At 44.1% G+C, this 26,153-nt stretch overlaps 1 protein-coding gene across 1 annotated transcript; it reads right to left on the minus strand.

Annotated features, from left to right (window-relative positions):
* On the minus strand, positions 1 to 25,837 carry ITK (IL2 inducible T cell kinase). Its single transcript, XM_059860126.1, has 17 exons — positions 25,609 to 25,837; positions 14,881 to 14,985; positions 13,820 to 13,901; positions 12,564 to 12,692; positions 11,865 to 11,905; positions 11,356 to 11,507; positions 10,847 to 10,912; positions 10,617 to 10,671; positions 8,395 to 8,474; positions 7,615 to 7,751; positions 6,854 to 6,928; positions 6,005 to 6,176; positions 5,122 to 5,338; positions 4,333 to 4,397; positions 4,130 to 4,248; positions 2,629 to 2,786; positions 1 to 2,113 (listed from the first exon to the last, which is right to left on the minus strand). Exons 1-17 carry the CDS (start codon positions 25,777 to 25,779, stop codon positions 2,042 to 2,044), a joined length of 1,896 nt encoding a protein of 631 aa, XP_059716109.1. The 5' UTR covers positions 25,780 to 25,837; the 3' UTR covers positions 1 to 2,041.
* Positions 25,838 to 26,153: the final 316 nt, after the last annotated feature.

A 26,153-nucleotide genomic window follows, 5' to 3' on the forward strand; every position in this document is an offset into this window, starting at 1 on the left:
TTGGAACTCAGCAATTTTATTGTTTGTAAAAGTCCACATTGTGTGCATAGAAAGACTGCAAAATAAAACTGAACATAAACCATCACAATAATATTTTGTGCAACCCACTCTAGCTAATAAATATTACACATCCAAATATAAATACAACCTCAGAAATGTCACCTAGCAGAGCAATATTGCTGTTCCTTAATAGCAATGTCCTCATGCTCAGCAGACCCCTGGGTCCTTCAAGGATGGTGAGGGCAGTGAGCTGAACTTTGTGAGCCTGTAGACACCCCTGTCACAGTGTGAGGAGATGTGTAAGGCAGGAACTGATGCCTTGCCCATTTCCACATGCCTGAAAAGATATTCTGGCTCCTAAAAGCCACCCTAGAACAAAGAGCTTGAAAAATACCAAAAATTAAGCCTCCTTCTATGAAGAAATAATTTGACACAGGATATGTGAGATCATGGGATTACATTATTTCCTTTTTCCATTTTTGTTGGCAAACATATTTGAACCTGACTTGTGTAAAGACAGGAGGTTGCTGCTGGAAGTTTGCATTTCAGAGTTTTTGCAAGCTGCTGTCATGTAAGGTTTCCTCGTGTTCTCACCTGCCCAAACAGAGAAGCATCAAAAATACATATTGCATGTCTGCACATATCATCTGTGAGCCCTCTTGATTTCCCTAGTGACTGTTAATGCTTAGCAAAAAGTCCTGATCTTATTTACAAATTCTGCAGGACACCAACACCCACACTTTGGGTTTGAAGTCAGTTATGTCAAAACAGTGTCTCTGTCTTGCAGTGAAACCACAGATTTTAAGGGAAATACCAGGAGATGGATTTTGTTTATACCTCCTGCTGTCACCACAAAATGTGGAACTCCTTGAGGAGGAAGAACCCAGGCACACCATTCAGTCTGGACTTTTTTTTTTGGTCAGTGCCTTTGTTCACAGAAAAGATGGAGAAGTCTTTACTTGTGGTGATTCTGTTGCTTTTTAAAGTTCGCATGATCACTGAGCACTTACTCTGCATGTTTTCTCCTCCTGGCTCCCTCCTGAGCCCTCTGGCTCCCTCCTGCCCAACACACCAGTTCAGGGGTAGGTTCCTGTACCTTTCACAGGTAATCAGATCCTGGGACTCTGTCTTATTCTGGACTGGGAACACATAACACTCTGCACTGCTCACTCCTCCATACTTTGAACAAAGAATTTGGGTGGAGGTCACACATTAATCTTCTGATGTAGAGAGACTGAAGAAAAAAATCAATATAAATATTCAGCTTTGACTTCTTCCTCCAAGAATGTCTTCATTTGCATCAGAGTCCCATTTTCCCACTCACTGTAGAATGCACTTTGGGAGAATTTCAAGACTCTTCAGCAGAAACATTTCTTTTTCTCTTCCTCCCTCACAAACTTGCATGCACACACAGACACCACTTCAGCTTACCAGGTATCCAAATCCTGTTCCTGTTATGCCACAGTTGCAGGGAAAATCATGCAAAGGGAAAACAAAACCACCTTGAAATACCAGCATCAGAAATGCAGTCACTGAATCCAGCCTGCTTCTGTGTCTCCCAGGCTTATTCCTGTTTAGAGCTTTCAGGTCCAGCCCACTCTGAATTAGAGAGCCAGGGAAACATCTAAACATTCCTCCTCAGTTAAAGAAAGCTTTTTTTTAATCTCCCTTCACGGAAGACCTTCATTTGGGAGTTCACAGAAATAGAACAGCAATGTCAGATCTCTAAATTTTGAGGCTGTCTCTTCGGGAGAAACACCCTAGCTGGACTGTGTGGTTCAGGATCCATGCTCAATAGTCACTTCTGGTTTTAAGATGCAAACCACACTCTTGGCCAAACCAAAGCCTGTGTCTGTCTAGGCTCTGGAAGGCCTGGGGATATCTTGTCTGTCTGGAAGTACCAGCCTCTGCCCTCTCCTTCTCCCCAGGCATATGGCAAGTGTTTATGGTGAGAGGATTCCTGTTAATGCTTTGTTGGGGAAAATCCAGCCTTCTCTCTTCTCAGGACTCTCTTGGCTGTGCTGAGCATGCAGTGCCATGATTACACTTCAAACTCAGAGATTTCACTCAGCTGAAACAGCAGAAGAGAAAAGGATGGCCGCTCATCTTTCCCCTGAGCAAGGGAGAGAAGAGAGAGGAAGAACATTAATGTCAGCTGGAGAGGAATGACAAGGTTATCTAGGAAAACCTTGGGAAGAAACTGAGTATTAACAAAAATACAATCTATTCCTATAGAGAAAATGCCACTGGAAGAACCAACTTCCTTCTGTGCAATGTTTCTTTTCTATTACCAGTGAATTTGGCTTGGTGGACACTAAGTACCTTGTAATGGCTTGGCTGTCATTTTTACCACCCTTAGAACTCAGCCCCACAGATCCACAGCTTTCTTAGCAAGGAAACTGTGGAATTATCTTGAGTTAGGTGCACTACATGGGCTTCTCAGTGAAGTCAAATAAAAGGCAGAGAGTCCAGAGTTTGCTTGCTAGTGCAGATGAAAGCTACAGTGCTTCAGCTCCAGAATTTTATCTTCTGTTAGCATGTGGAGTGCACAAGTCTCTCTCCTCCTTAAAGCCAAGGGGAAGGGAGTTATTTTCTTTGGGAAATAGGGCTCTCCAGTACAATACTCACCATCCTCCAGCAGTTGCTCATCACCTCATAAATTGCCTTGGAGGCCAGCTTGGGTTTGTAGAGCCGAAATCCTGCGTTGATTTCTTCCACCACTTCTGCATTGGTGCGATTCTCATAGGGGATTTTGCCCTCACTGAAGACCTCCCACATCAGCACTCCTAAAGCAACCAAACAGGAAAAAAATCACAAAGAGGCAAATAAAATCCTCAGCAGGGTCACTTTCCACCTGCTCTTCTCTGCAGCTCAACACTGGTGCCAGTTACTTGGAAAAGGATTTTCACTTGGATTCTCATTAGAGAGCTGAAAAACCAGGCCCTAACACAGCTGTACAGCTTGAGGATGCATCCCTGGTGCTCTCTGAAGCATCTCCCTGTTGAGTCTGTGAAGGGCCTGAGCACCCACTCCTGCTGTGCTGCTCATAGCCCACCCCAGCTCCAGCCACAGCTTCAGCCAGCAAAGGGCAAGGGAAGCACAGAATTCACAGGCACAGACTGGCAAAGGTTATAATCCTGCATTATTTACTGCTGGCCCCAGGGCTGAGTGGCACCCCATTGACTGTGAGCTGTGCACAGCACACTGCCCCATTCACTGTGTGGGCTGGAGAGGGGCCAGGCCCATGAGTGTGCCAGATCCACAGCCCAGGGGACAGCCTTTGTTATGGCTTTGGGCAAAAACACACAGCAGTGCCCTTATCTGGGAGGGTCCAGAAGGGAGACCAAAGAATGGACACAAATGGTCAAACAATGCATTGTGGAGCAGGAAATGAGGTGAGAAGTGTGAGCAGTGAAATAACATTTTCAGATCAGCATAAAGCAAACGGAGTCAGCAGAGCAAATTTGGAAGGGCAGGAGGCTCTCCTTTCTCCTCTCCTCTCCTCTCCTCTCCTCTCCTCTCCTCTCCTCTCCTCTCCTCTCCTCTCCTCTCCTCTCCTCTCCTCTCCTCTCCTCTCCTCTCCTCTCCTCTCCTCTCCTCTCCTCTCCTCTCCTCTCCTCTCCTCTCCTCTCCTCTCCTCTCCTCTCCTCTCCTCTCCTCTCCTCTCCTCTCCTCTCCTCTCCTCTCCTCTCCTCTCCTCTCCTCTCCTCTCCTCTCCTCTCCTCTCCTCTCCTCTCCTCTCCTCTCCTCTCCTCTCCTCTCCTCTCCTCTCCTCTCCTCTCCTCTCCTCTCCTCTCCTCTCCTCTCCTCTCCTCTCCTCTCCTCTCCTCTCTTTTTCTTGGACACTCCTGCTAAGTCAGCATGAAACAGAGTTCATTATTTGGTATTATATAGAGCTGCACATGTATAATACATTAAATTGGCAATATTTGAAGAGTTCTGAAGTATCTAAGTAGTTTGATTTTTTTTCCTTTCTTTCACTTGAATGATTTAGGCTTGCTTTTCTAAGCCATTATCCCTTGGAGTCCAGAGGATGCAGTGTTGAGGAGAGTTTACTTGAGGACTGAGCCCCCTGTTTTTCTCAGCTGGGGCTGTTGAATTTTTTTCCATTTTGACAAGATTTCCTTACCAAATGACCAAACGTCAGATTTGGTGCTGTAGTTGCTGTAGGAGAAAACCTCTGGAGCAGACCACTTGACTGGAAACTTGGTGCCTGTGGAGCTGGTGTACTGATCATCCAGGACAATCCTGGGAAAGGAAGAGAAGGGGGGATGCTGAGTTCCCCATCCTGTGACAGCCCCAAGGGACGGTGCACAGCCCCGGTGCCCTTACCTCGACATCCCAAAGTCAGACACTTTGACCACGTGGGATTCCCCCACCAGGCAGTTCCTGGCAGCCTGCAAGAGAACAAGGTGCCAAGGCATCAGGTCAGAGCTAAAACCCTGTCACAGCCACTCAGGGGCTTTTATCCTGGAAAAGCAGATCATGCTTAAGAAAGGAGCAGCAAAGTGACATTGTACCATACAAAGAGGACAAAACCCTGAGCTTCTAATGCTTTCTGTACATTTTGCAGCATGATCCTGTTGCCAGAAAAGCTGTTCAAGCATCACTCTGACAGGTCCTTGTTGCCCAGAAAGGGTGGAGCAAGACCCTAAAATAGCCACAGCAACTCACAGTTATTGCATGCCTAATGAAACTGCAGCAGTGACTGATGGAGCTTGACTGAAAACCCCTTAATTAAAACTATTTTATCATCAATGCATGACTTATGCTAGAACAGGTCTTTTGTCATTTTCACTGATTTTAGACATGAAGAATGGTCAGTACTGTGGCTCTTGGGGAGCCAAAGAGTCCACTCAGGGAAAAAAGACAAGTGTTATGGCTTGTTTCTTCTGTCCCAAAACCAGTTAAAGGGAATAGATTGATCTGTGATCAGTGCTTCAGGGCTTGCTTGGATTTTTTTTTCCCCTAAAGTATTTGTGCTGCTTTTGCAGTGAGGGCAGATACAGGATCCCCTATAAACAGACAGGCAGGAGGAGTGTGGAAGCTGAAATTAAGGAAGAAAGCAGAGGAAAAAAGCCCCTATGGAGCAAAGAAAAAATCCACTTGGGACCAACATACCAGGTCTCTGTGGATGACAGAGTTTTGTTCCAGATAAGCCATTCCTTCACACACATCCAGGCACATGCCCAGCAGGGTTTCCTTGGAGAAGCTGCCCCGCTGGCTCCTGAGGTAGTCGGACAAGCAGCCGTTCTCCATGAACTCGAACACCAGGCAGATGGGAGCATCCTCAAAGCACACACCATAAAGCTGGACTAGCTTGGGGTGAGACAGCTTCCTGTGGGGCAGGGAGGGAAGGTGGGGAAGAGGCTGAAATAGGCTCAGTGCCTGCTATCCCCACAGCAAGTGTGTTATATGCAGCAATTTATGTCACAGTGCTGCACCCAGCTCTCAAAGGCCAGCTTTGCAGATGTGCAGACCAAGGACTAAATATCATCCCATTTTAATGGTAGTGGTCAGTAAAAGATTTTTCTGTGTGGAAAGCTGCCCAATCAAACAAAAATAAAATCAATTTCTGTCTGTCTTGTGGGGAGGGAAATGCAAAAAAGTACAAAAAAAGTCAATAAAACCAAAGACAAATATATCCAATTGTGCAAAGCAAAACATTTTACAGGTAAGGCTTTTCAATGAAATTGCCCTTAAGTTTTAAGAGCTCTTTTCTGAGAAAAACCACTTTGCTCTCCAAAATGCACCATCAATTATCCTTGCCTTCCTGAACAGCAGAGATCTGGAAGACCACTCTGGATATTGATAGACTTGGAAGCACAGTAATTCACCTACACTTTGAATTGCCTTCTTCATAGCCACCAGAGCTCACCAGTCTATTTACTATTAAGATGCCTAGCAGATAATCCAAGTTTGAATTCCCTACTCAGATTCCTGACTTTTGCTCAGTGTTATGAATCCCACAGGGTGTGACTGTCGTGGTGAATCTACCACTTACATCAAGACTTTGGCTTCCTCGATGAAATCCTCCTCAGACATTTCTCCTTCTCGGATGGTCTTTATGGCTACTTTGGTCTTGTCCAGCAAGTAGCCGAGGTAGACCACCCCAAACTGACCACTGCCAATCTCCTGCACACGGGTCAGCTCAGAGGCATTAATGACCAATTTTCCTGTTGGTTGCAAGGGAGGAAGAGTAAGGACTGAGCAGTAGAATGGCAAACAAAAAGCTTTTGTGGGTTAAACAGGCAGGACTCCAAGTGAGACTTTTTGGCTCTCCCTCAAATTGCCTGTCTGACCTCTGATAGCTCATTTGACTAGTCCATGCTGCAGGTCATGTTCAAGGGTAGGAACAACAACATCCCCTTTCTCCCTCCTTTGTCTTGCCTATCCAGTTCTTCAGGGAGGATTGTTTTTACCATGCTTATGTGCAGTACCCAGCACAACATGGGGCTTTGAAGTCTCCAAGAATTACAATAAAGATGATACCGGCAAAATTCTATTGACAACAATATTTAAATGAAGGCATCTTTCAGGAGGGACTCAGCTTTCATCAAATTACTCTATGCTCCCATTTCCACCCCTTTGTTCAGCATTCACTTTGGTATTTCATGTTGACTTCAGTGGGACCCTGGGGTTCTCACCACCTCCCTCAAGGCACTGCATGATCAGTTCAGTCCTTTATCAGTGGCCGTGACAAAGATGACAAGCTGGTGAACAGAGACCTGAAGAAAGCCACTGATTGTGGCTGCAACCACACAAATATTCCTCAATACCCATGGGGATGGGCAGGATCACCCAGCCAGCCAGCCAGGAGTGTGGTTCCCATGCAGTGATGGCAGAGCCTTACCGTAGCTGAGCCCCGCGGTGATGGGGGCCTGTTTCCTCCAGGAGGAGACCGCGTATCGCAGCCGCGTCACGAGACCTGGGGACACGGGGACAGATCCTGTTACTGCACAGCCATGGCAGCCTGGCTGACACCACCCCAGAGGGCAGCTTGGATTCTGGAAGCAGAGTTACTGCACTGAGTTCTCAGCTCCACTTGAGGGCAGCTGAACCTCTGTGCAGGCTCTGGTTTCCTGCCTGAGAGAAGGAAGCCAGTTCTGAGCGCTTTCAGCTTATTTCCCATTTTCACATCCAGAGCTTTGAGTCTCTGTAAACTCTGATGAATGATACTTGGCCTTTATAGGGTATTTTTGAAGCCCAGTGTTTGCCTTGGTACTCCTGGACTGTAGGGATGGGAGTCACCATGTCTGGTTATGGATACTGGCCATATCCTTGACTTTGTGTCAAATCAAGGCCCAGGGATGGATCACCTCAAGAAGGCCCTGCAGTGTAATCCCAGCAGATAGCTTGGCCTGGCAGCAGTGATACCCCCAGGGCTCTCTATAATATGTCATTAAGACATCTGTGTTGGCCATGGTCAGCCTTAGAAGGACAACCAGAGTGAGGATGTAATGCTGGAAGCTGGCCTGAAATGGCCATTTCAGAATAAGTGGGAGAAAATGTGAAGCCATTTAACACTTCATTGTAAGGACAGAGGGCTTGGGAGCCCTACATTCAAAACAGTCACTTGGCAAACCAGCAACATCTCTGTTCAGCTTCTCTCACCTGCTGCATTGTGCTGGTGGTAGTTGATGAGGTCAGGGATGGAGTCAAACACGTGCTTTTCTGCCAGGTAGTATCTCCTGGGAAAGTCAGTTGTCTCGTTGATGTGGTAATGCTTTATGACAGGATTGTTGTCCGTGCTGAAAAAGAGGAGGTTTTCTTTGAGAGAAAATAGCTTGCAGCAAAAAGACAGGGATTTGGGGTATAAACAGAAACAAGTGAGCAGAGGGGAGAACCTTCCCCCGAAAGAATAGGGGGGAGCAAGGAGTGAGCTACAGTTGCTAATGAGCTCTGGGTACTTGTATGTTCTCCCTCTCACTTGCAGAAGGTCTCATCTCAAGAGGAAGGCTGAGGTTTCCTGATAAGAGAAGGTTGTGTACTAAGTTTCTGTGCCTCTTCTTCGTGAAACACAACTTTGTCCCATCACTGAAACCCCTTCACTTGCCTTGCACTACCCACCTCTGGTGAGTCCAGCACACAGCCCACACTGATCCCACTGACACTTCAGTTCAGGGGACAATGACATCAAAATGACAACCCCAGTGATGTCCAAAGGACTATTTATGGGCAGACATTTGGATTCAGGGAGAAGTGGAGCCTTTAATGCACTTTGGGACTGGCAGCTGACTCTTCTGCCTTTTTTGGAAGTGTTTTCCCTCTATCATTTTCATGAGCCTTCTGCTCTCTCGTTTTAATGCCAAAACAACTATACAGAGATTACACACTCATAGAAGCCATTTCATTGATGTAACTGATGTGAAAAGCTGCTGAGCTCAGCTGTACCTCAATGCTTTGGTGAAAACAGAGACTGTGTACATGCCAGGCTGCCTCGAATCTCTCACCATGAAGGCCCCTTCTCTCCCCTGGAACAGGAGCAAAGGAAAGAAAACTGGTTAGACACATAATGGAAAAAAAAAAAGAAAAAAAAAAAAAGAAGTAGGCTAGGGACAAAGCTGTGCTTATTTCAGCTCTGTCATGAAGATGTGCTAAACACATAGGAAAATAAAGAGCCATCACCCCACTGACAGAGCTTGGTGTGTTCCATGCACAGCTCTGGTGGCCGCCCAGGGCCTGCAGGTCTCTCTTGGGTGTTAGGTGCTTTTACCTCAGCTTCCTCTCAGAGCTCTCAGAGGAAATGACACTTAGGCACTTGTGCTGAGTACATGTGGGTGTGCCTCTTTGTCCCTCCAAATTCTGAATCCATTGACTGCCCTCAGCCCTATCTGACAGAACACATGTTCAATGAAATGTGTGGCTGAATGGAAAGGCAAACCCCTCTCAGTGCTCCCTGTGGAGTGAGCAGCCACAGAACAAATCACAGTTTATCTAGCACCAGAGAATCCATATGGGAGTGTAGGAATGATAATTTACCAATGTCCCCCAAACTGGAAAACCTTGGACATGATCCTGCCCTTTCACAGGTACACCAGTCATGCAGTATCTAAACGTAAATGGGTTAGAAAGCAATCCACTTGCAGTCTGGCACTCAGAACAATTTTTCTTTTTAACTTTTCACTGTAATTCTTTTCCACTCATCTGAATGCTAAAATGCCTCATGGGCATGATCCCACTGGCCCAGATGGATCAGATGGCAAAGGAGATTTAACATCATAGTTTGGTTGGAATGTGCTGTACTGACCTATATATTGGTAATAAACCCCACATTTTTCATGTTTGCAGATAAAAAAGATTTTCATCAGGCATCCCAAGTGCTTGATTTTTTTCATCCCCTCCTCCTTTGCTTTACATGGTAGGTTTCCTCCATTTTATGTCTTCTACCCACCCACAACATTTGATGCAGAGCAAATCCACCAAGTGAATCCTGCCCGGGCCTCCTTCCCCAGAGCTTTGATCAGCTCCAGCTGAACACAGAGGCTGAGCTGTTCCTGCATCCCCAGGTATGAGCTGCTGGCTGTGCAGCTCAGCCCAGGTGGGATCAGCCTGCTGAGCTGTGAACTTCCAGGGTTGGCCCTTCAGTGTCTGCACAACATCTGCACCACACAACATCTGGCACGGGAAAGCTCTGAAAAGGTCTCTCTGCTGCTGTAGAAGCATTTAATCACACACAGTGAGGGCTTCAGGACTGGAGGTGGGCAGGTTTTGGAGGCAGCATCCTGCCCAAGTTACTTGGAGCTCTGTTCTTGCCCTCCTGCTCTCAGCTGACACCAAGCCTGGCCAAAGATCACTCACAAATTTGGCCACATTTTTGGGGGAGCTGTGAGGCTTGCAAGGCTTTGAACCAAAAGTCTCTGCAGCCACACTGGTGTAGTTACCACAGAAAAGTTTTACTGGTAGGACTGAAAGAAAAAATAAGACCACTAAATCATGTGTGGACTTTTTCTCTAGTACTTTGTACAAGAATTTTTAAAACAGCACAAAAATGCTGCTATTTCCATAAAACACTACTGTTCCAGGAAGGAACACTTTGTGTTTATTAACAGGGCCACCTGTTAATGTAAGAGCTGATTTAAAAATTGAGGTTGTGTTTGTGTGGAAAATTTGAACAAGAAGCTTATTCTTTGTATTTTCAGTAGAGTCTTCACTGGAAAACTCTGGCTCAACTGAAACATTAAAGATGTGTGCTTACATGCACACACATAATTAAAAAAAAACAAAACCCACAGCCATACTTTTGGCTGTCACCCAAAATACTTCAGCATAAGATTGGTTAGATTTTCAGAGACCTACTGGCATCGACAGACCTCCTGCAGAGAGAGAAAAGATGAGCTAAAATCACAGCTTTCAACTGGCACAGTGCTCTGAAGCAGTGTTTTCCTCTAGTCCCAGTTACTGGGAGTGTTTGGATGGCACAGCTCCATCCATGCTCAGCTAATGTGGGGATAAGGGGGTGTGCTGGTGGTCCTTTGTCTCACATCACACACTAAGGACACAAACAGAGCAGGAACCCAGGGTTTATCTCTCTTACACACAGCAGCCCTTGCAGGCTTTATTTGTCATTAATTAATCATTATTTCCCATCCACCCCATACATAACACTGCTTTACCTCATCCCTGAGCAGTGTTTCTGCCTTGCTTCTGCTGATGTTCTTATTGTACCACCTGAAAACATCAAAAGACTCAGAGTCAGCATTTCTAGGCCAGGAAAGTTTCTCCTGAGAAGCTTTTGAATGGAGCATCCCCAGGGTGGAATGTCAGGTGGGGTGGAGGCATTTGAGGCTTGTAGCTTCAAATCCAGGGCACTCAGAGGTACAAGAAAAACACAGGCACAACTTACTCATAAACTTGCAGATTCTCAGGTGATTTTTCCACCAGGTAGCTGCTTGGCACGTAGCCTTCATGGCTGTTGACAGGCAAGAGAAGTGTGAGTGTGCTGACAGACAGGATTTTCTCTGCATCTGTAGGAGTCAGCCTTGAAGGCTTTGCCTGCTCATTGCATGATAAAAGTGCTGGTGGGGATGTATTGAGTGGGGTTGCTGGAGAAGAAAACAACTGATTGTGCCTCTAAACTTGGAGAGTTTCACAATTTTCCCCTCTGTGTATCACTGCAAATATCAGTCTGAATTGTTTATTGCTGTAAAATTAACTTTCAGATCCTTTTCTTCAGCTGCCTGAAGCAACAGCAAAGGGAAGAAGGTTACCATAAATAACCTTCCATCACTTTTTCCCTGTAAATAAGAGGATGTTTTGCAAAAGCTGAACAAGAGGGAATAAACATGTATGTTAATGGAAGAACAAACTGGAATTAGAAAGGATTTTCACACTGGCTGTTGAAAAGGGACTTACCCATTCTTATCTTGAATCAGCCACCAATGTTCCTCAGAGCTGTCAATCACATAATATTCCTCATTATACTGTAATGTCAACTCCTGTGGGTTCTGGGCTTCATAGTCATATATGGCTATGACCACTGCTTCCCTTGGGTCCAGCAACAATTTCTGCACAAATTAGGCAAAAGGCTCATCACATTCTCATTCATATTAATATTCATATTCATAAAAAGCAGTGGCATGCTCTCTAAAGTGATATTTTCCTGGGACTGGTGTCCCCTGGGTTCAAAAGCCTCAAAGCACCCCAGACCATTTAGTGGGGTGTGGTGGCAGCAAGAGAATATTTGGCACTTTCAAACAATGAATTTCATATAAAAATTTCAGTTGCACAGAAAATACCCAGGGAATGTTATCACAGGTGAAATTCTAGGTCACTGCACTGTGGTGAACATTAATAAGGACATATTCCCCACTGGTAGTTAATCACTCAGGGCAGGACACTAAGGACAGCATCACTGCACTCACCCAGTTATCTTCAGGAGTGGGAGGGAGAGGCTTCTTTGAGGCTGAAAACAAATCAAGAAAGATAATTTGAAGTAGGTGAGGACAAAACCAAGGGAGAAACCACCAATGCAATTAATTGATACAAACCCACTGAAGAGTGAGCTTTGGACTTTGAGAGCAAGACCTGCCAACTACACTGCGAGTCTCAGCAGGGCTTGGAAACTGGGGTACAGATTAGTTAAGGCATCAAAGTGAAAAATACAAGGTAAATGTTTCTTTGGTGAAGAATCATTGACTACTTGTGTTCATTTTCAGGAGACAAAGTAAAGACTCTGCTTGGCCATTGAAACCACAGAGGAAATATGGTTTTGTTTGGTTTGGTTAAAATAGGACACACACTGTTGAATGCATTTATCTCAAGAAAGTTGTTATGGCTTACTGACTGACCACAGCTGATCAAGCTCTTAGTTCTCCATCTCATTCCAAAACCAGCTCCAAAACCAGCTCCAAGCATCACACAGAGGAAAATGTGAATTCAAAAGAAGAGAATTCCACATACAGTAAAAGATAAGCCAGAACATCCCAAGAAGCCAGGAACGTGTCTCTTTATGGAAATCTATCATAATATTTTTTGATGTTATGTACAAAAGAGATTCAATCCTCTGCTATTGCTAGGAATAAAAATTTTCCATATCAGAATGGTCTTAATGAGTCCCTTACCATTTTTGGTGGGGTCATATACCACACAGCCAGCTGCCATCTTCTCAGTCTGAGCACAGCATCTCCACTTGCCATCCAGCCAAAAGTCTGGATGACACTTTGAAGCCAAACTGTTGTTGTATCTGATTTCTGGAAAACATTAGGTAAAGAAAAAGAAGGGGGGAAATTAATTTATTTGCATCCACGTTCGTTCTAGAAGTCATCTAAAAATAAATGGAAATAATCTGCTCTTCTGCAGGCTTGTTTCAAGAGACTGTTCAAATTGTCCAAAGGAGGAGATAGTTTCCAAATGTTCTATGAGAAGAGGTGATAAAGCAGAAGCTTGGAGTAGGGGAATAACTGATTGCAAGAGTCAGTGCATGAACTTCACAATAATTCCATCAGGCACAATGTTTTCAGAGGGAACAATACAGCAGCAGTGCTGTAATAGAAAAAAAGCTGTGACAGAAGCCTGGTGCAGTTTTTATGTAACTAATTGACACCTTCCTCACATCAAGCCCTCAGCTTGTCTCTGCCCCCAGTGTTGGTTGCTGCAGCACCATGTGAGTGAACCACAGCACAATTCAGGAGGTGAACAGGAAATGAAAGCTACCCACAAAAATGCTCCTTAATAATCATGATTCTCTAACAAGGTTGTCATCTAACCAATAAATCTATTAATAAGAGCTGAAAATTTAGCTGTAGAAAAGGTTATTTTAAAAAGTTTACCATAGGAAAATCCTTGTCTCTTCCTGAAGAAGAAACCTCAAATTATAGTAATTTATTAAGAGTTTATTCTAGAAAGACACAAACAGAATCCAAGAATGGGTCAGGCTGGAAGGGACCACACTGGGTCATCTGGTCCAGCCCCCCTGCTCAAGAAGGGTCATCCTAGAGCATGTGGAACAGATGTTTCTGGAATATCTGCAGGCAGGGAAACCTCACACCCTTCCTTCCTGGGCGTCATTTCTGTCCATTGCCTCTTGTCCCATTGCTTGGCACCACCAGAGCTGGTCCATCCTCTGACACCTCCCTGCAGACACTGACAGACATTAAGGTCCCCAAATAAACCATCCCACATCCAAATTTCCCATGTCTGCTGAAAGCACACCCACCAGATTTACAAACATTTCAATTTTATAACCCACTACCAGGGTTATAAACACTTTGACTGCTGAGATTGGAGACACTGACTCCTCCTGCTCATTTTCTCTGCATTATTTGTGACAAAGCTGGTCAGACATAAGCCACAGCTGGGTGTGCAGAGGGGTTTTTACCTTCCTTCAGCGTCAGGACCCATCTCTGCCGGCTCTCGCGGTTGGGGGCAAACACGTAGAGGATGTAGCTGTCATGAACAATCTGGAGAGGAGTAGAGAGAAAGGAGCCAGCCATGAGAAGCAATCCCAGATGCACTGGTCACAAGGGAGTCACCCAAGCAAAGAGGCAGCAGCCCTGGTACCAACAAGCCCCGTGCCAAATGATGATGTGGGGAAGTGGAGTAGCAGGGGCTGCTCAGACACAGCTCTTGACCTCTGTCTCAGCTTGGAAATGGGTGTGTGTGCTCTACTCCTATCTGATGGGGCAGTCAGCCTCTGTTAACTGGGCAGTTTTCTTTATCTCTTCTACAACCCACCCTCCCTCCAGGAGATATCTTCTCTTAATGGGCCAGTGAGTGTCCCTGCATGGCTGATAAAATTCCATCATCCCAGAGGGAGGAGCCAAGCATTCCTACATGGATACAATCTGAGGTTTGGAACACCGCAGCCTGCCTTCCCCACTGGATTCCCAGAGGAGCAGCCCTTTCCCACTGCATTCCCAGAGGAAGACCAGGCCCATCTACAGCACCCCTGGACCTTCAGAGGAAAACTCCACCCTTCTCCAGGATCCCTGCTCCAACAGAACCACAGCTGGCACTGCAGGAGGGCTGCAGCCACCATTTAATGGGACTGTGCCACCACCCTGACCCACAGGGTGTCAGGTCATGTTCTGACTCCAACAGTGTTGTTCTGAATTTTTTATTTTATTTTGGTTTTTTCCCTAATAAAGAGCTGTTTTTTCTGCTCCCATACCTTTGCCTGAGAGCCCCCTTAATTTCAACATTATAACAATTCAGAGGGAGGGTTTTACATTTTCCATTTCAGGCAAGGCTCCTGCCTTCCTTAGCAGACACCTGTCTATTCAAACCAAGAGAACCTCACAGACTTTTGATTATTTAAATTGGAGTAGAGGTTCTGTTCAAGAACCCAATGTTGGGTTCATTAATGACTGCACTGTGAAGGAAATGCTACTGAAATACAAAATGAAGTGATGTCTCAGTATGGTCAACAGACAGGCTCACCTGGAAGGGGTATTTGTACTGACAGGGAATGATGATGTCACTTCTCACAATTTCCACACATTTAATCCTGGAAAGTTCCACTGAACCCTTCAAAGTCCTTTTTTTCTAAAAGACAGAGGAAAGCACTTGGTTGAGGCTAATGATTGCAGATTAAGTGAATAATTAGACCAGACTGTTGTGTCCGTGGGAGATTAAGTTTTAATGGAGCAGAAGCAAATTAACTGATTATGTAAGACATTTAAAAATTTAAGGAATAATTCTTATATTGGGCATCTCTATATGTATTCCCATATACATACATATGTGCACATATACATATTTCAACTCAGCACATGGATTTTAGAGAACCAGTCAAAACCTCTCTTTGAAATTCAGCTTTTCTTATTCCAGTAAAATGAAATCCCTTTTGAACCAAAAAAAGAACTATTTTCATTAAATTTTCAGTTTACTAACACCCCTTTTTCATACCGAAAACATATAAACCAATAAATGTTTTATTTTAAAAAGTTTGAGTACTGAGAATTTCCAAACTATTCATTTCATCCAAAATGTACATTTTTACTGTATGTGTCTTCCAAAAAACTGCAACATTTCTCTATTTTTGTTTCGTCTGGCTTTTCAGCTAAGAAAAAAACAAGAGGGAATTTTGAAATAAATATTATCCTCAACAACTTGCCAACAAAGCTGTTTCTCTGGCATCCTCTGATGTGCTTCCATTCACCAGGTGTTTGGGTATATCAGGTACCCAAATAACAGTATGGGCAGTGGGGAAAGAGTAAAAAGAGCAGGTATTCATGGATCCCAGCTGCCTTGGTGTACCCTATTCCCTGTGGAATCCTCACCCCATGGCCAGTGGCACTCAGCTTTTGCAAGAGAGGGGTGAGGGCAGCTGGTGGAAGTGGAGCTGGGGCTCAGCCTCTGGTGCTTCTGCAGGATCCACTACATGAGGTTGCTCTTCAGAGTGAGCTGGTTTCCTGTTTTGATTCATTTTCAGTAGGGATTAAGCACTATCTGTCCATCCCCCAGCTTTGGGACAGCATGACAGAAATCAGTGAGGTTTGAGAACACCAAAACACTGCAAAGCTTCTGTTTTCCAAACACTGCCAGCAGGACAGAGCCTGAACTTCAGCTGCTGCCTTGTACCTGCCAGAGGTTATCACTCACTCAGCAAGACTTTGGCAACCTTCTGACCCTCCTTTGGGCACCAACTCTTTGTATTTTACACCCTCCAGGTCCCTCTTGTCCCTTTTTCCCTCTGTCACCACTGCCCTGCAGCTCTGCCCCCTGGCAGCAGCCATCCCCACCACTGTGCCAGCCCCACTGCTGCTCCTCTGCCACTTTCAGAGTTAAATTCAGCCTAAACCAGGGTAGCAGCTCATGCCTCAGGAGATGGGGGGAGGTTTGCCACAGAGCACTGTCAAACAGCCTCAAAACAGAGAGGCCCTGAGGCTCCCCAAGCCTCATTCTTGCACGACTGGCTGGGTATCTTGCCTCTGTATAACTGGACTTGAGGCAAAAGAGGAAAATTATTACAGTGTGGTCTCACATTGCTCTTGCTGGCCTTGGCTGGTGCATTTGTGGTTTCTATTTGTATTTGCTTGCAGTTTAACCAGTGTCTCTGGATTTACTGCCAGGACTGTCTCCTGTAGACATCTGCCGGTGTAGCTCTCTGGGGTGTGGGATTCTCCTAAATCAATAAACCCAAGGCTTTAAAGCACCCCTAAATGTAAATGCCAATTAACTCAAGAGTGCTGGCAAGCCTTAGAAGGCCTTACTGCACCCCATTTTCACCATCTATTTCCTTTCATTCTTATCTAGTCACTTCTTTCAGACTTGGCTTCCTCTGTCTGTTCTTCAAAACCTCCTCTATCATTTGTTCTACCCCAGGGACTTCTACCCTTTTGATGAGGCACAAAGCCATTTATATCCTATAAAAACCTTCAATTTTGTTAGTGCTGAGCCCTCCTTCATCTCCTTCCTTTGAAGTCCCGGGTTTACCCACATGCATTCCTCCCCTGAGGCTTTAGCAAACGATGCTGTGCCAGGCACAGGCTCTGCTCTTCCCCTGCACACTGCTTTTTGTTGATGCTTTTCTGGACTCTGCTGAAAGACAGGGTCCAGCCTTCTCAAGGAGCTTTGTGCAGTTGCCCTGCAGCTCTCATGACCCACTGTGTTCCTTTTAATTACACAATTCAGTGATGGAAGCTCCTCATAATCTCATGGTGCAGCACATTGGTGTGCGCCTCACAGCCAGAGCATTGCCCAGCAGATCCTCAGATGATGGGACCCTGCTGATAGAAAGCAATTACAGTCCTCTAGCAGGACAAACAACTGGAATTACCACTCACAAACCAGGCATTACCCAGAAACTGGGCTGGAAACTAAACATATCCCTGCTTTTGTGATGTTTGACCACACTTTAATCCAACAAAACCAACAGGGCCATTTGGAAGGAAGGGGAGAGAAAAAGCCTCTTAGAAATGGCCTCTGAAAAACCTCAGAGACTTGTTCCTAAAAGGGTGAGACAAAACATGCTGACAGATCTCCATTTGCTGTTTCCAGTCTGCCCAGAGTATAATTGGGTAGATGTTTTAGCTGGCTGGTCAGTAAAAGCATCAATGCTCTTGCTGTAAGCCATGTGTGGAAAGAAGCAGGGCAGGCTGCTGTGCCATGGGGAGAAGCTGCAGATCAGCCCATTCTGATTTCTTTCTTTTGGTCTAAGATTTTCAATATACCCATTCTGGGAACAGCTCTGAAAGGAGCCAGGTACATCACAAGCCCAGTGCATTGATATCTTCATCTTTGATACTCCCCTCCTCTTGCCACATGGCTCCAGCAGCTCTTTCATTGATTAATCCTTTGGATTGTCTCTGCTGCACAAACCAGATAACTCTGGTGGTCCCTGACTGCTTTAGATGCTGGGATAATTGACCATGGGTCATGGACACAGTCCTACCCTGGAACAGAAGGAGGCATCTCCCTGTGCCTGCCTGAAAAATGAGCTGCCTGGCATCTCTCATGGGCTAAAATCAACAACCAGCACTGCTGCTCACCCAAAACAATGAATCACTTCTCTCCAGCTCAGGGGCAGGGATGTGCAGCTCATGGTGAGAGGGCAGGGAGCCATCAGTGGCCACTGCAGGTGACACAGGTCTGCTTGTGATCACACTTCCTGACCATGGCCCTGCACCCTCAGGTTTCACAAAGCTCTGAGATCTTGTAGGATACGGGGCTGAAAGGCTCTGCAGGGAGTGTTTGGGCTGAAGGTCCCTCGGTGGTACAGGCTTTGCTGAGCCCCACTGTGTTTATCAAGGGGCTCTGGCAAAAGGTGTAGCCACCAGGGCTGGGAGCAGAGGGAAGGGAGAGGAGAGGCAGGGGAGGGCAGAGCCTGATCTCAAGGAGCAGAGGAGGAGACCAAAGGCAGAATTTCTTGGCAGGAAGGCAGCACCCTGGGCTGCATAAAGCTGGCTTGGTTCAAAAGTTGTGTAACAACTTGAGTCTTCTTTCTTTTGTTCTGGGGAGGGGAAAACCGAGCCATTTAAGGTTCATGTGGCCCCAGTCTCCTCAGCAGCAGTCCCTGCTGAAGGCTGTCCATGCTGCAGCTTGGCTTTCCTTGCCCAGTGGTGTCTGTGTTCACCTTCTGCCTCCCCATCTGCTGTGCATGCCCTCCTGTGCAAGGCTGGCAGTGCCTCCTTGGCAGGAGGGTAGGGGAAAACTGATTTAAAGCTGGGGAAGAGCAAGGTTGGAAATTCCAGTCCTCAGCAAGCTCGACCACAAAAACATTTCCATCAATGAAAGTATTTCATGACCTTCTCTGTACCATCAGGGTTTGGGGTTTTTGTAAGACTCTGAGCCAAAATTCATTCCCTGTTTTCACTCACTGTCTTGACTCAAAAGAGCAGTACTTTATTGGTGGGTAAGTAGATGAAGGATCTTTGCTTTGACCCTGTGTCACCTGTTCCCTGTCTCTCTGCTCTGGGCTCGGTGCTCAGCCTGAACAGAGGCAACAGCTGATTTTGAGGGTTGTGCAAGGTGGAGCTGCCCATGGCAGAGAGCTCAGCTGCCTCGCTCAGCTTCAGCCTTTTCTATGAGTGACGTGTTCCTGCCTTTCAGAGTTTTCTTCAGGCCTTGCTGAGCTTCTGAAAGAATTTGGAAAGGAATTTCTTGGCGTAGAAATAGTAACCAGACGCTTATGAGATATCACTGGAACAAGATGGAATTATTTTTAATGGTAGCCCTGCTGCTAAAGCATTTTTCCACCAACCAAAATACCTGAACTTGAACTTGAATCTCCTTGAACACTGTGTTGATACAATTACTTTCTATCTCTTATCATAATCCTTATCTGTGGAATGTGCTGTATTTCTCATTAATAGTTAGGACATTAAGAACTGTTGAAAACTGGAATCATAGCACCTTTGCTTGTACACTATCTTCATTCAGTATTTTGTGAGTTTTCTCACAAAAATGTGGGTTTTCTCATCTTAGGAATACTGGTAGTTTTGGGGATTATAGGATATAAAACAATGTAACTAATTTGAAGCTGAAAACTAAATTGAAGAAATTGATTTTTAAAAGAAAGTTGTAAGGGACTTTACATTTTCTGTTACACTAACTGTTCTAAAGGAAAATTGGAGAGGAGTGATAATTGATGACACTGAGATTTTCTGTAGAACCCTGGCTGTTGTGTTATATTTTAATACCTCCAATGTATTTTGCTATATTTGATAATTAAATCCCTTAATGTGTCTGCTTGTCTTACCTGTCCATCACGACTATTTCATCCTTCAGCTTGAACTAAAAGAATAAATAATTATTTTTACTGCTGTTTCCCATCTAAAGAACATGAAGGTGTTTTAGGGGTGGGCACACCCCGGATGCAGAGTGCACAGAATTGTGTTAAATAACAAAACCATCTGCAACTGGTGCTTGAGATGTCTCCGTTCAACCATTCACTATCCTTACACAATCCTATAGACCAGATCCAGCCTTGTATTCCCACCAAATCCAATTCCAAATTTCACTTTGGCTCAGGTCTTGTCCAAGATGGTTATCAGGGTGCACATCTCTACACCTGCACAAGTGATTGGACAAGAAAATCAATGCCATCATCAGGAAACAGAAGAAAAAAAAAAAAAAAGGAAGAAAAGGAAGATTCTCGGCTTTCAAATGAGCTTTCTAATATTATGGAAATAAGCCTTTTATGTTACATAAAAGCACATGGAACAACTCCTGAATACTATATTAGTTTCTTCAAAGCTCTTCTTGACTCCAGCAAAGACTGGGAGCAGTGGATTGCAGTGAATGAAGGATTCAGTGGAAGAAAAGGAGCTAAATAAAATCAACTATATGACATCACTTTTTCATGAAAAAAAAAATCTAAGCCTTAAGGCCAAAATTAAAAATCAGCCAGACAGGATGAAAGAGTATAGAGCAATGGGCAGGCATTGCAATAAAATAAGTTACAATGTTGTTGCAATATAAAGCAAAGTCAAAGGCACTGGGAGCAAAAAATGGCCACAATAGAGAAGTCTAATAAAAGGTAACTATTAGGAAACCTCATATTTATTGTTATATATTCAAATTAGGAGGTATTCCTTCATTCTTAAAAATACAAAAGAAAACATGGGTTGAAGATTTTACGCCCTCAGTGTTCTCTGACAGAAGAAAGATTTGAGCTTTGTAATTTAAACAAAATGGAAGTGTCCGACATTTGCTGCAAAAACATTGCTCAGAAGGAATTAAAAATATTTATTCAAAAACTAAAGACTAATAAATACACAGAAAAGGACCTAGTAGGAACAAAACTGGGCAGGAACAGAAAGGGAAAGTAAAAAATTATTATAGTCATATTCTGGAAGGTAAAATTAGTTATTCCAGCAAAAAAGGAGCTATTTTTATTACCAGACTTTACCACATGTTTGTGTAGTTAGAAAGGCCACAGAAACCAGACACAGAGAACCTGCATTTTGCTCAAGGCAATCCTGTCTAGACAATATTACCACCCTGAATCAGGATGCTGCTGCAGGAGTCGTGAGGGAGAGCAGCAACAGACAGGAACTTGGTAAATATCCGGAAAAACATTGGGTAGGATGGACTGGAACAGGTTGATGAAAGATGTGGAATCTCTGTCCTTGGCTTTGAAGCAGTGGCCAGTCAATGTTACAGCCAGCCTGTCCTGGTGGTGGTGACAGTCCTGCTCTGAGTGCTGATCTTATCCTGGCAAAAAGTCTGACTAACTGAATTTAAGAAGTGCTCTCCAAGCAGCATTACCATGACTCTGTGATTTCACAACAGAAACAAGGCTCATTGTGACAAACAATATCAACTGCATCCTCCAGCAACTCCAATAATATAATATGGATTATTCAAAATTCCTGTTAAGTTTTCAGAGATGTACTAGACATTAAGGCACAGATTTGTGCTTTGTCTCCATCTTATTTAGGATTGTATTGATTTTATTGCATAAAAATTGATTGAAATGGGTGATGCAAGCAGATGCCAAGCCTGACTTTTTTGTGAGTGATATGTGTATTATTGATAAATTAGCTCAAGATGTGCATCAGAAAACAAGTGGTATTGCAAATTCTGGCAAGCAAACAGTACTAGTTAATAAATACATGGCAGGTTATGAAGAATGACACATCTAGTCAGATGTATTTATTTGGAAGGTTGTCTTTAAAACCATCATTAAATTCCCTTTAGGTGAGGACTGCAGCTTCATGACTGCTAAGGGGAAATATCCCTGTAGCCTTTTGGCCTGCTAAGTTCAGAATACACAAAGCAATAAGAAATGGTTTGAATGGCCACTCTAACAAGACCAGAACAGAGATCTTCAGAAGGAAAGTTTTAGTCTGTTTACATTAGAGTCTTGGGGAAAAAACCAAGTTGGATTCTGTGTAGAATAATCAAGGTGAAAGGGACTGGACTGAGGAGCAAAGCACTGCTTTTTGTCCCATGGGTAGCTGGACTGCTGCAAGCAGCCCCACGTGCAGATAATGCTAGAAAGCAGCTGGAGCATTTCTGGGATGCTGATAAAAGTCTTTTCAGCCAAGTTTATTCATTTGTTCTCATGTAACAAGAGACTGAAAGCAGATTTCAAGGCCCACTGAAGTGCCATCTTTGCCATCTTTATATGTGAGTATCAAAGCTCTGAATGAAAGAGCCCAGGACAAGGCTGAGTCATTCTGTGTGACCTCCTGAGCATCTGACCAGTGTAGGAAGAATTGTGCTGATGTAAATGAAAAAAGAACTTGGCCTTTTCTGGGTGAGCCTTTCATTGCTGCCTTTATCAGCTGGACTAATAATATCCCCCAAGTGCATGAAGATATAAAATTTCAAAATATTTATGTGCCTGAAGGATTTACCAAGGACCATAAGCTGTTGGGTGGAGGAGGTAGAGATAATTCACCAGTTCAAGTGCTTTTGTTCTAAGTAAGAATATTTGAAACTCTGTCCCAGACACCTCCCCAAAGGGATTCACTACTCTGCTGCTTTTGCAGAGCAGCAAGTGTACCAGGACCCTGAGAGTTTCACAGAGTCTGAATTATCCATTATTGTAGTGAGGATCAAACTCATTGAAATAGTTGAAATTATTACTCCCATGTACTTGTTTACTCACAAGTACAGTAGCTACAAAATCAGACACTGAAACAAATAATTTTTGCCTTTGGAATTGATTTGCATGTTATAATAAAGACACTTCTGATGCCTTTTAGCAGAGATGGGGGCTGAATGCATGTGCCTGTTATCAGGGCTTTGCTTTATGTTAAGACAGCCCTGCATTGTGCACTGCATAATGAGTTCCAGAAAACACAGCTTCTTATTGTTGTCAGTTATTGGGGGCTCATTCTCCTAATGAGACATGTAAATATCTTTCATTAACATTAAGGGCCACTGTGTGCTTGGCCCTGAGGAGAACAGTGCTCTCTGTCAGCTGTGGCAGAAAGATGAAAACTACAATGAAAATGCCATTACAGTTACTGCAAAAAAACCCTGCCTTTATGAGGTCAGTTTTCTTGACAGCTTTGGGTATCATTTGCAGAAATATCCCTGTAGCCTTTTAGCCTGCTTATTTCCTTGTTTTGGGCTGATACAAAAAATTTCTTAAATGTCATTTAATACCTTTGATTTAAAAATGCAGAGAAAGGCTGTTAAACCCTGTTAAATACAGGAAGACTGTATAAACCAGGGCTTAATGCAAAGTGTGTACTTTAAGTCATCCAAGAGAAATCAGTGGGACTTCTCAAACTTTTAAGCAGTTCAGTAGTTGTTTTACCTGACTTTGTGCACAGGCTGTTGCTACTGACTGACCAGGGACTGGAGAGACGGGAACTATACAGTACAAGACTCTGAGTACAGGAATCCACCAGACAGGTTGGTAAGGGGTTCTTAAAGACACCCATTGAAAACCTGTGGTGAAAACATCCCCAGAGATCTCCCTTGAAAAATCCATGCTTTAAAAGCCCAGATATGTGCTGGGCCCATCCATGTCAGTCCATAGCACTGAGGATGCTCCTCATCACTGCAGCCAGCTGTCAGCAGTGTCCCTAAACCTCCAGAGCAGGGCCACCTGCAAACTGCCCCCTGGCAATGGTGACAGCCTGCTCTGACCTCTGCCAGCCCCAGAAATTATCTGAGAGAGTCCCTGTGAGGCAGAGCAAAGCAGTGCCAGGGACTGCACTAGACAATGAGCACCAGATCATTGATTTCAACACCTGCACGTGGTGCCTGGTCCTGGTGCACTCCTGGGAAGGGCACAGCCCATGTGCTGGGCAGGATTATTGGAGTCCTCCCTCCACTGGCTGTGAACTCAAATCCTGTGGGTTCCCTCCCATATTCTGAGCACAAAACAAGATGGTTCTTGCATGGGCTGCCCTCAGCTTTCCTCTCCAGAGCAGCAATGGCCTGATCAAGCAGAGGTCTCACCAGCATGCTCTAATTTTGATTATTGAAGAGGCTAATGATTGGTTCTGGGAGTGTTTCACAGGACAAATTCTTCTCTCTCTATTTTGTGACAAATTCTTTTCATGTAACAACCTGATTTTGAGAGAGAAGAACCTGTTTATGTGAGAAGAAAAATCAGCATTTCATGGAACATCAGCCCTGTGATTACAAATATACCACCACACCTCAAATGTGCACAAGGTTCTAAAGTTGTGTGTGTGTTTACCTACATATGTATACACATATATAATATGTGCATTTTAAAATATGTAATATATAAGATAAAGAGGATAATACATCAAACCCTCATCTCACCTAAATGACCTTTTGGAAGATTCAGAGGGAAAATTTCCACGAACACAAAGTGTGTGAAGTCTATGCCCCACTGAAAGTCACCAAGTCAGATTTTCCAAACTATTTCAGTCCCTAAAGATGCTGACAAGACACCTACTGCAAAAGTATCTAGTCAGAGTTATGTTCAATTCATGTCAAGCACACCAAGATTCAGAAAGCACCAAAGAAAACCAGTAGCAAACATTTCTCTAAACACCTACGACTACAGCAAAATCACTTAGATGCTTTTCAGAATTTAGCCCTGAATAATTAAGTGGATTAGTTATAATGGAATTTAAAATCTTACAAAAATGACATTTGAAAAATAGTTTGGAGAATAGACAAAGAGAGTCTTGAACATAGAGAGTCACAGTATGCAGCAATGAATAGTGTCCTGTTTAAAATGGAGGTGAGAAAAACATGGACAAGAAAGTATAAGCAAGAAAAACATTTCATTGGGCATATTTGAGAGAAATTACATGCAGGTGAAAATGACTGTTAACCTTTAAATCTTTTAACCTTTAAAGCTAGTTTGTAACTCCAAATAGGTTGTAATAAAATACCAGGGCCCATCGTGCTTTTCTTTTATTGTTGGGTTCTGTTTCTACTTCATTTTCTGCAACTGAGCAAGATCAGATGGTCTGAAGTTACCAGTGCTGGATCCAAGGCAGCACAGTTCTTCTCTGCCTACAGGAACAGTGCCTAAACATAATGGATTAACAGCATGTTCAGGGACTGCTGGAAAACAAGCAAGATTATTTACAACCGTAACGAGGCTCTGCAAACATCCAGCTAAATGGAAGGGAATAATTCTCACTTCACTAGAGCACTAAACACAATGGGGTGCACAGATTGACTTCTAATTTTCTTCATATTTAGCAAATCAGCAAAATGCAAACTTGGGGAAACAAAGCCTGGCCTGAGCCTGGATCTCATCATCACAGCCCATGTGAAGTTAGCTCCAAAGACCACACGTTACATGTGGCAGCTGAATTTATTTTAAAATGCTAGACAGATCTCCTACCAGCCATCAGCCTGATGCCCTGAAGAAAAGAATGAGAGTGAAGATCTGTGGATTATTTTTTCACAGATACAATCAGGGTACACTTGTGACATTCACAATACGTCTCTCCAGGTCACCTTGTCTCCACGTGAAGTGCCAGGCACAGGTACCTCACACACAGCCCGTGGATAATTCCTACAATAAAACCAGATCCTTCCTATAAATTAGTAGAGTGGTCTTCTTCCTCCATTCACACCAAATGCCTGCTGATCAGAAGATCTAAATGACCCATTTGACCAATTTTCAGTGCACAGTGCTGTAGCAAGGACCAGAAAAGTTAACAAAATTTAACAAAGATCATCCTTCCCTCCCTTAGCATCCTTCCCTCCATTAAAGAAATTTCATCCTTGCTCCCACTGCTCTGAGAGAGAAAACAACTGACGTACCCCATGGCGATGTTCGTAGTAAGCCAGCTTGGATTTGGTCAGGACAAAGAAGCGCACTTTAAAGTTGGAGGGTGAAGTCCTTCTCTTCTGCTGGGATTTCTTGATCAGCAGTTCCTGCAGGAGCACACAGTTATTCATGGCTGAGCCAAGAATGTTTGTCTCCCAGGACATGGGAACTCTGCGCTGTGCGCTCCGTCAAAGAAAGAAACACGAGAAAGAAGGCAGTTAATTAAAAAAAAAGAAAAAAAAAAAGTGTTCAAGAGGCAGCGTAGGTGCTTTTGAGCTTTATCTTCCCATCTACAGCAAAGCTTCCTTTCTGTCAGACCATAACCACATCCTCTCTGAAGCCATAAGGTGAACAGCACACGTTGAAATATACGCTAAGGTTAATGTTGTGGAAAAAAATAACACTTGAGGGACATGCAGAAGATGTGAATTAATGATTAAGGATAAATTAAAGGGGTGTGGCATGATTAAGCATCTGTCTCCTACTGGCTCATCTGGTTATAAATGGATATAACTGGAATACAGTTATAAATGCATGC

Source organism: Haemorhous mexicanus, chromosome 15, assembly GCF_027477595.1.
Source record: "Haemorhous mexicanus isolate bHaeMex1 chromosome 15, bHaeMex1.pri, whole genome shotgun sequence".
Lineage (NCBI taxonomy): Eukaryota > Metazoa > Chordata > Aves > Passeriformes > Fringillidae > Haemorhous > Haemorhous mexicanus.

What these genes read in the sequence shown, in the direction of transcription:
- ITK (XM_059860126.1), bottom strand. Translation starts at nt 25,779, where the DNA reads ATGTCCTGGGAGACAAACATTCTTGGCTCAGCCATGAATAACTGTGTG. An exon ending in ACTACGAACATCGCCATGGG is followed by an intron (nt 14,986 to 25,608) that starts GTACGTCAGTTG and finishes TCTGTCTTTTAG; the next exon opens with AAAAAAAGGACTTTGAAGGG. An exon ending in GAGAATCTGCAAGTTTATGA is followed by an intron (nt 10,672 to 10,846) that starts GTAAGTTGTGCC and finishes TGATGTTTTCAG; the next exon opens with GTGGTACAATAAGAACATCA.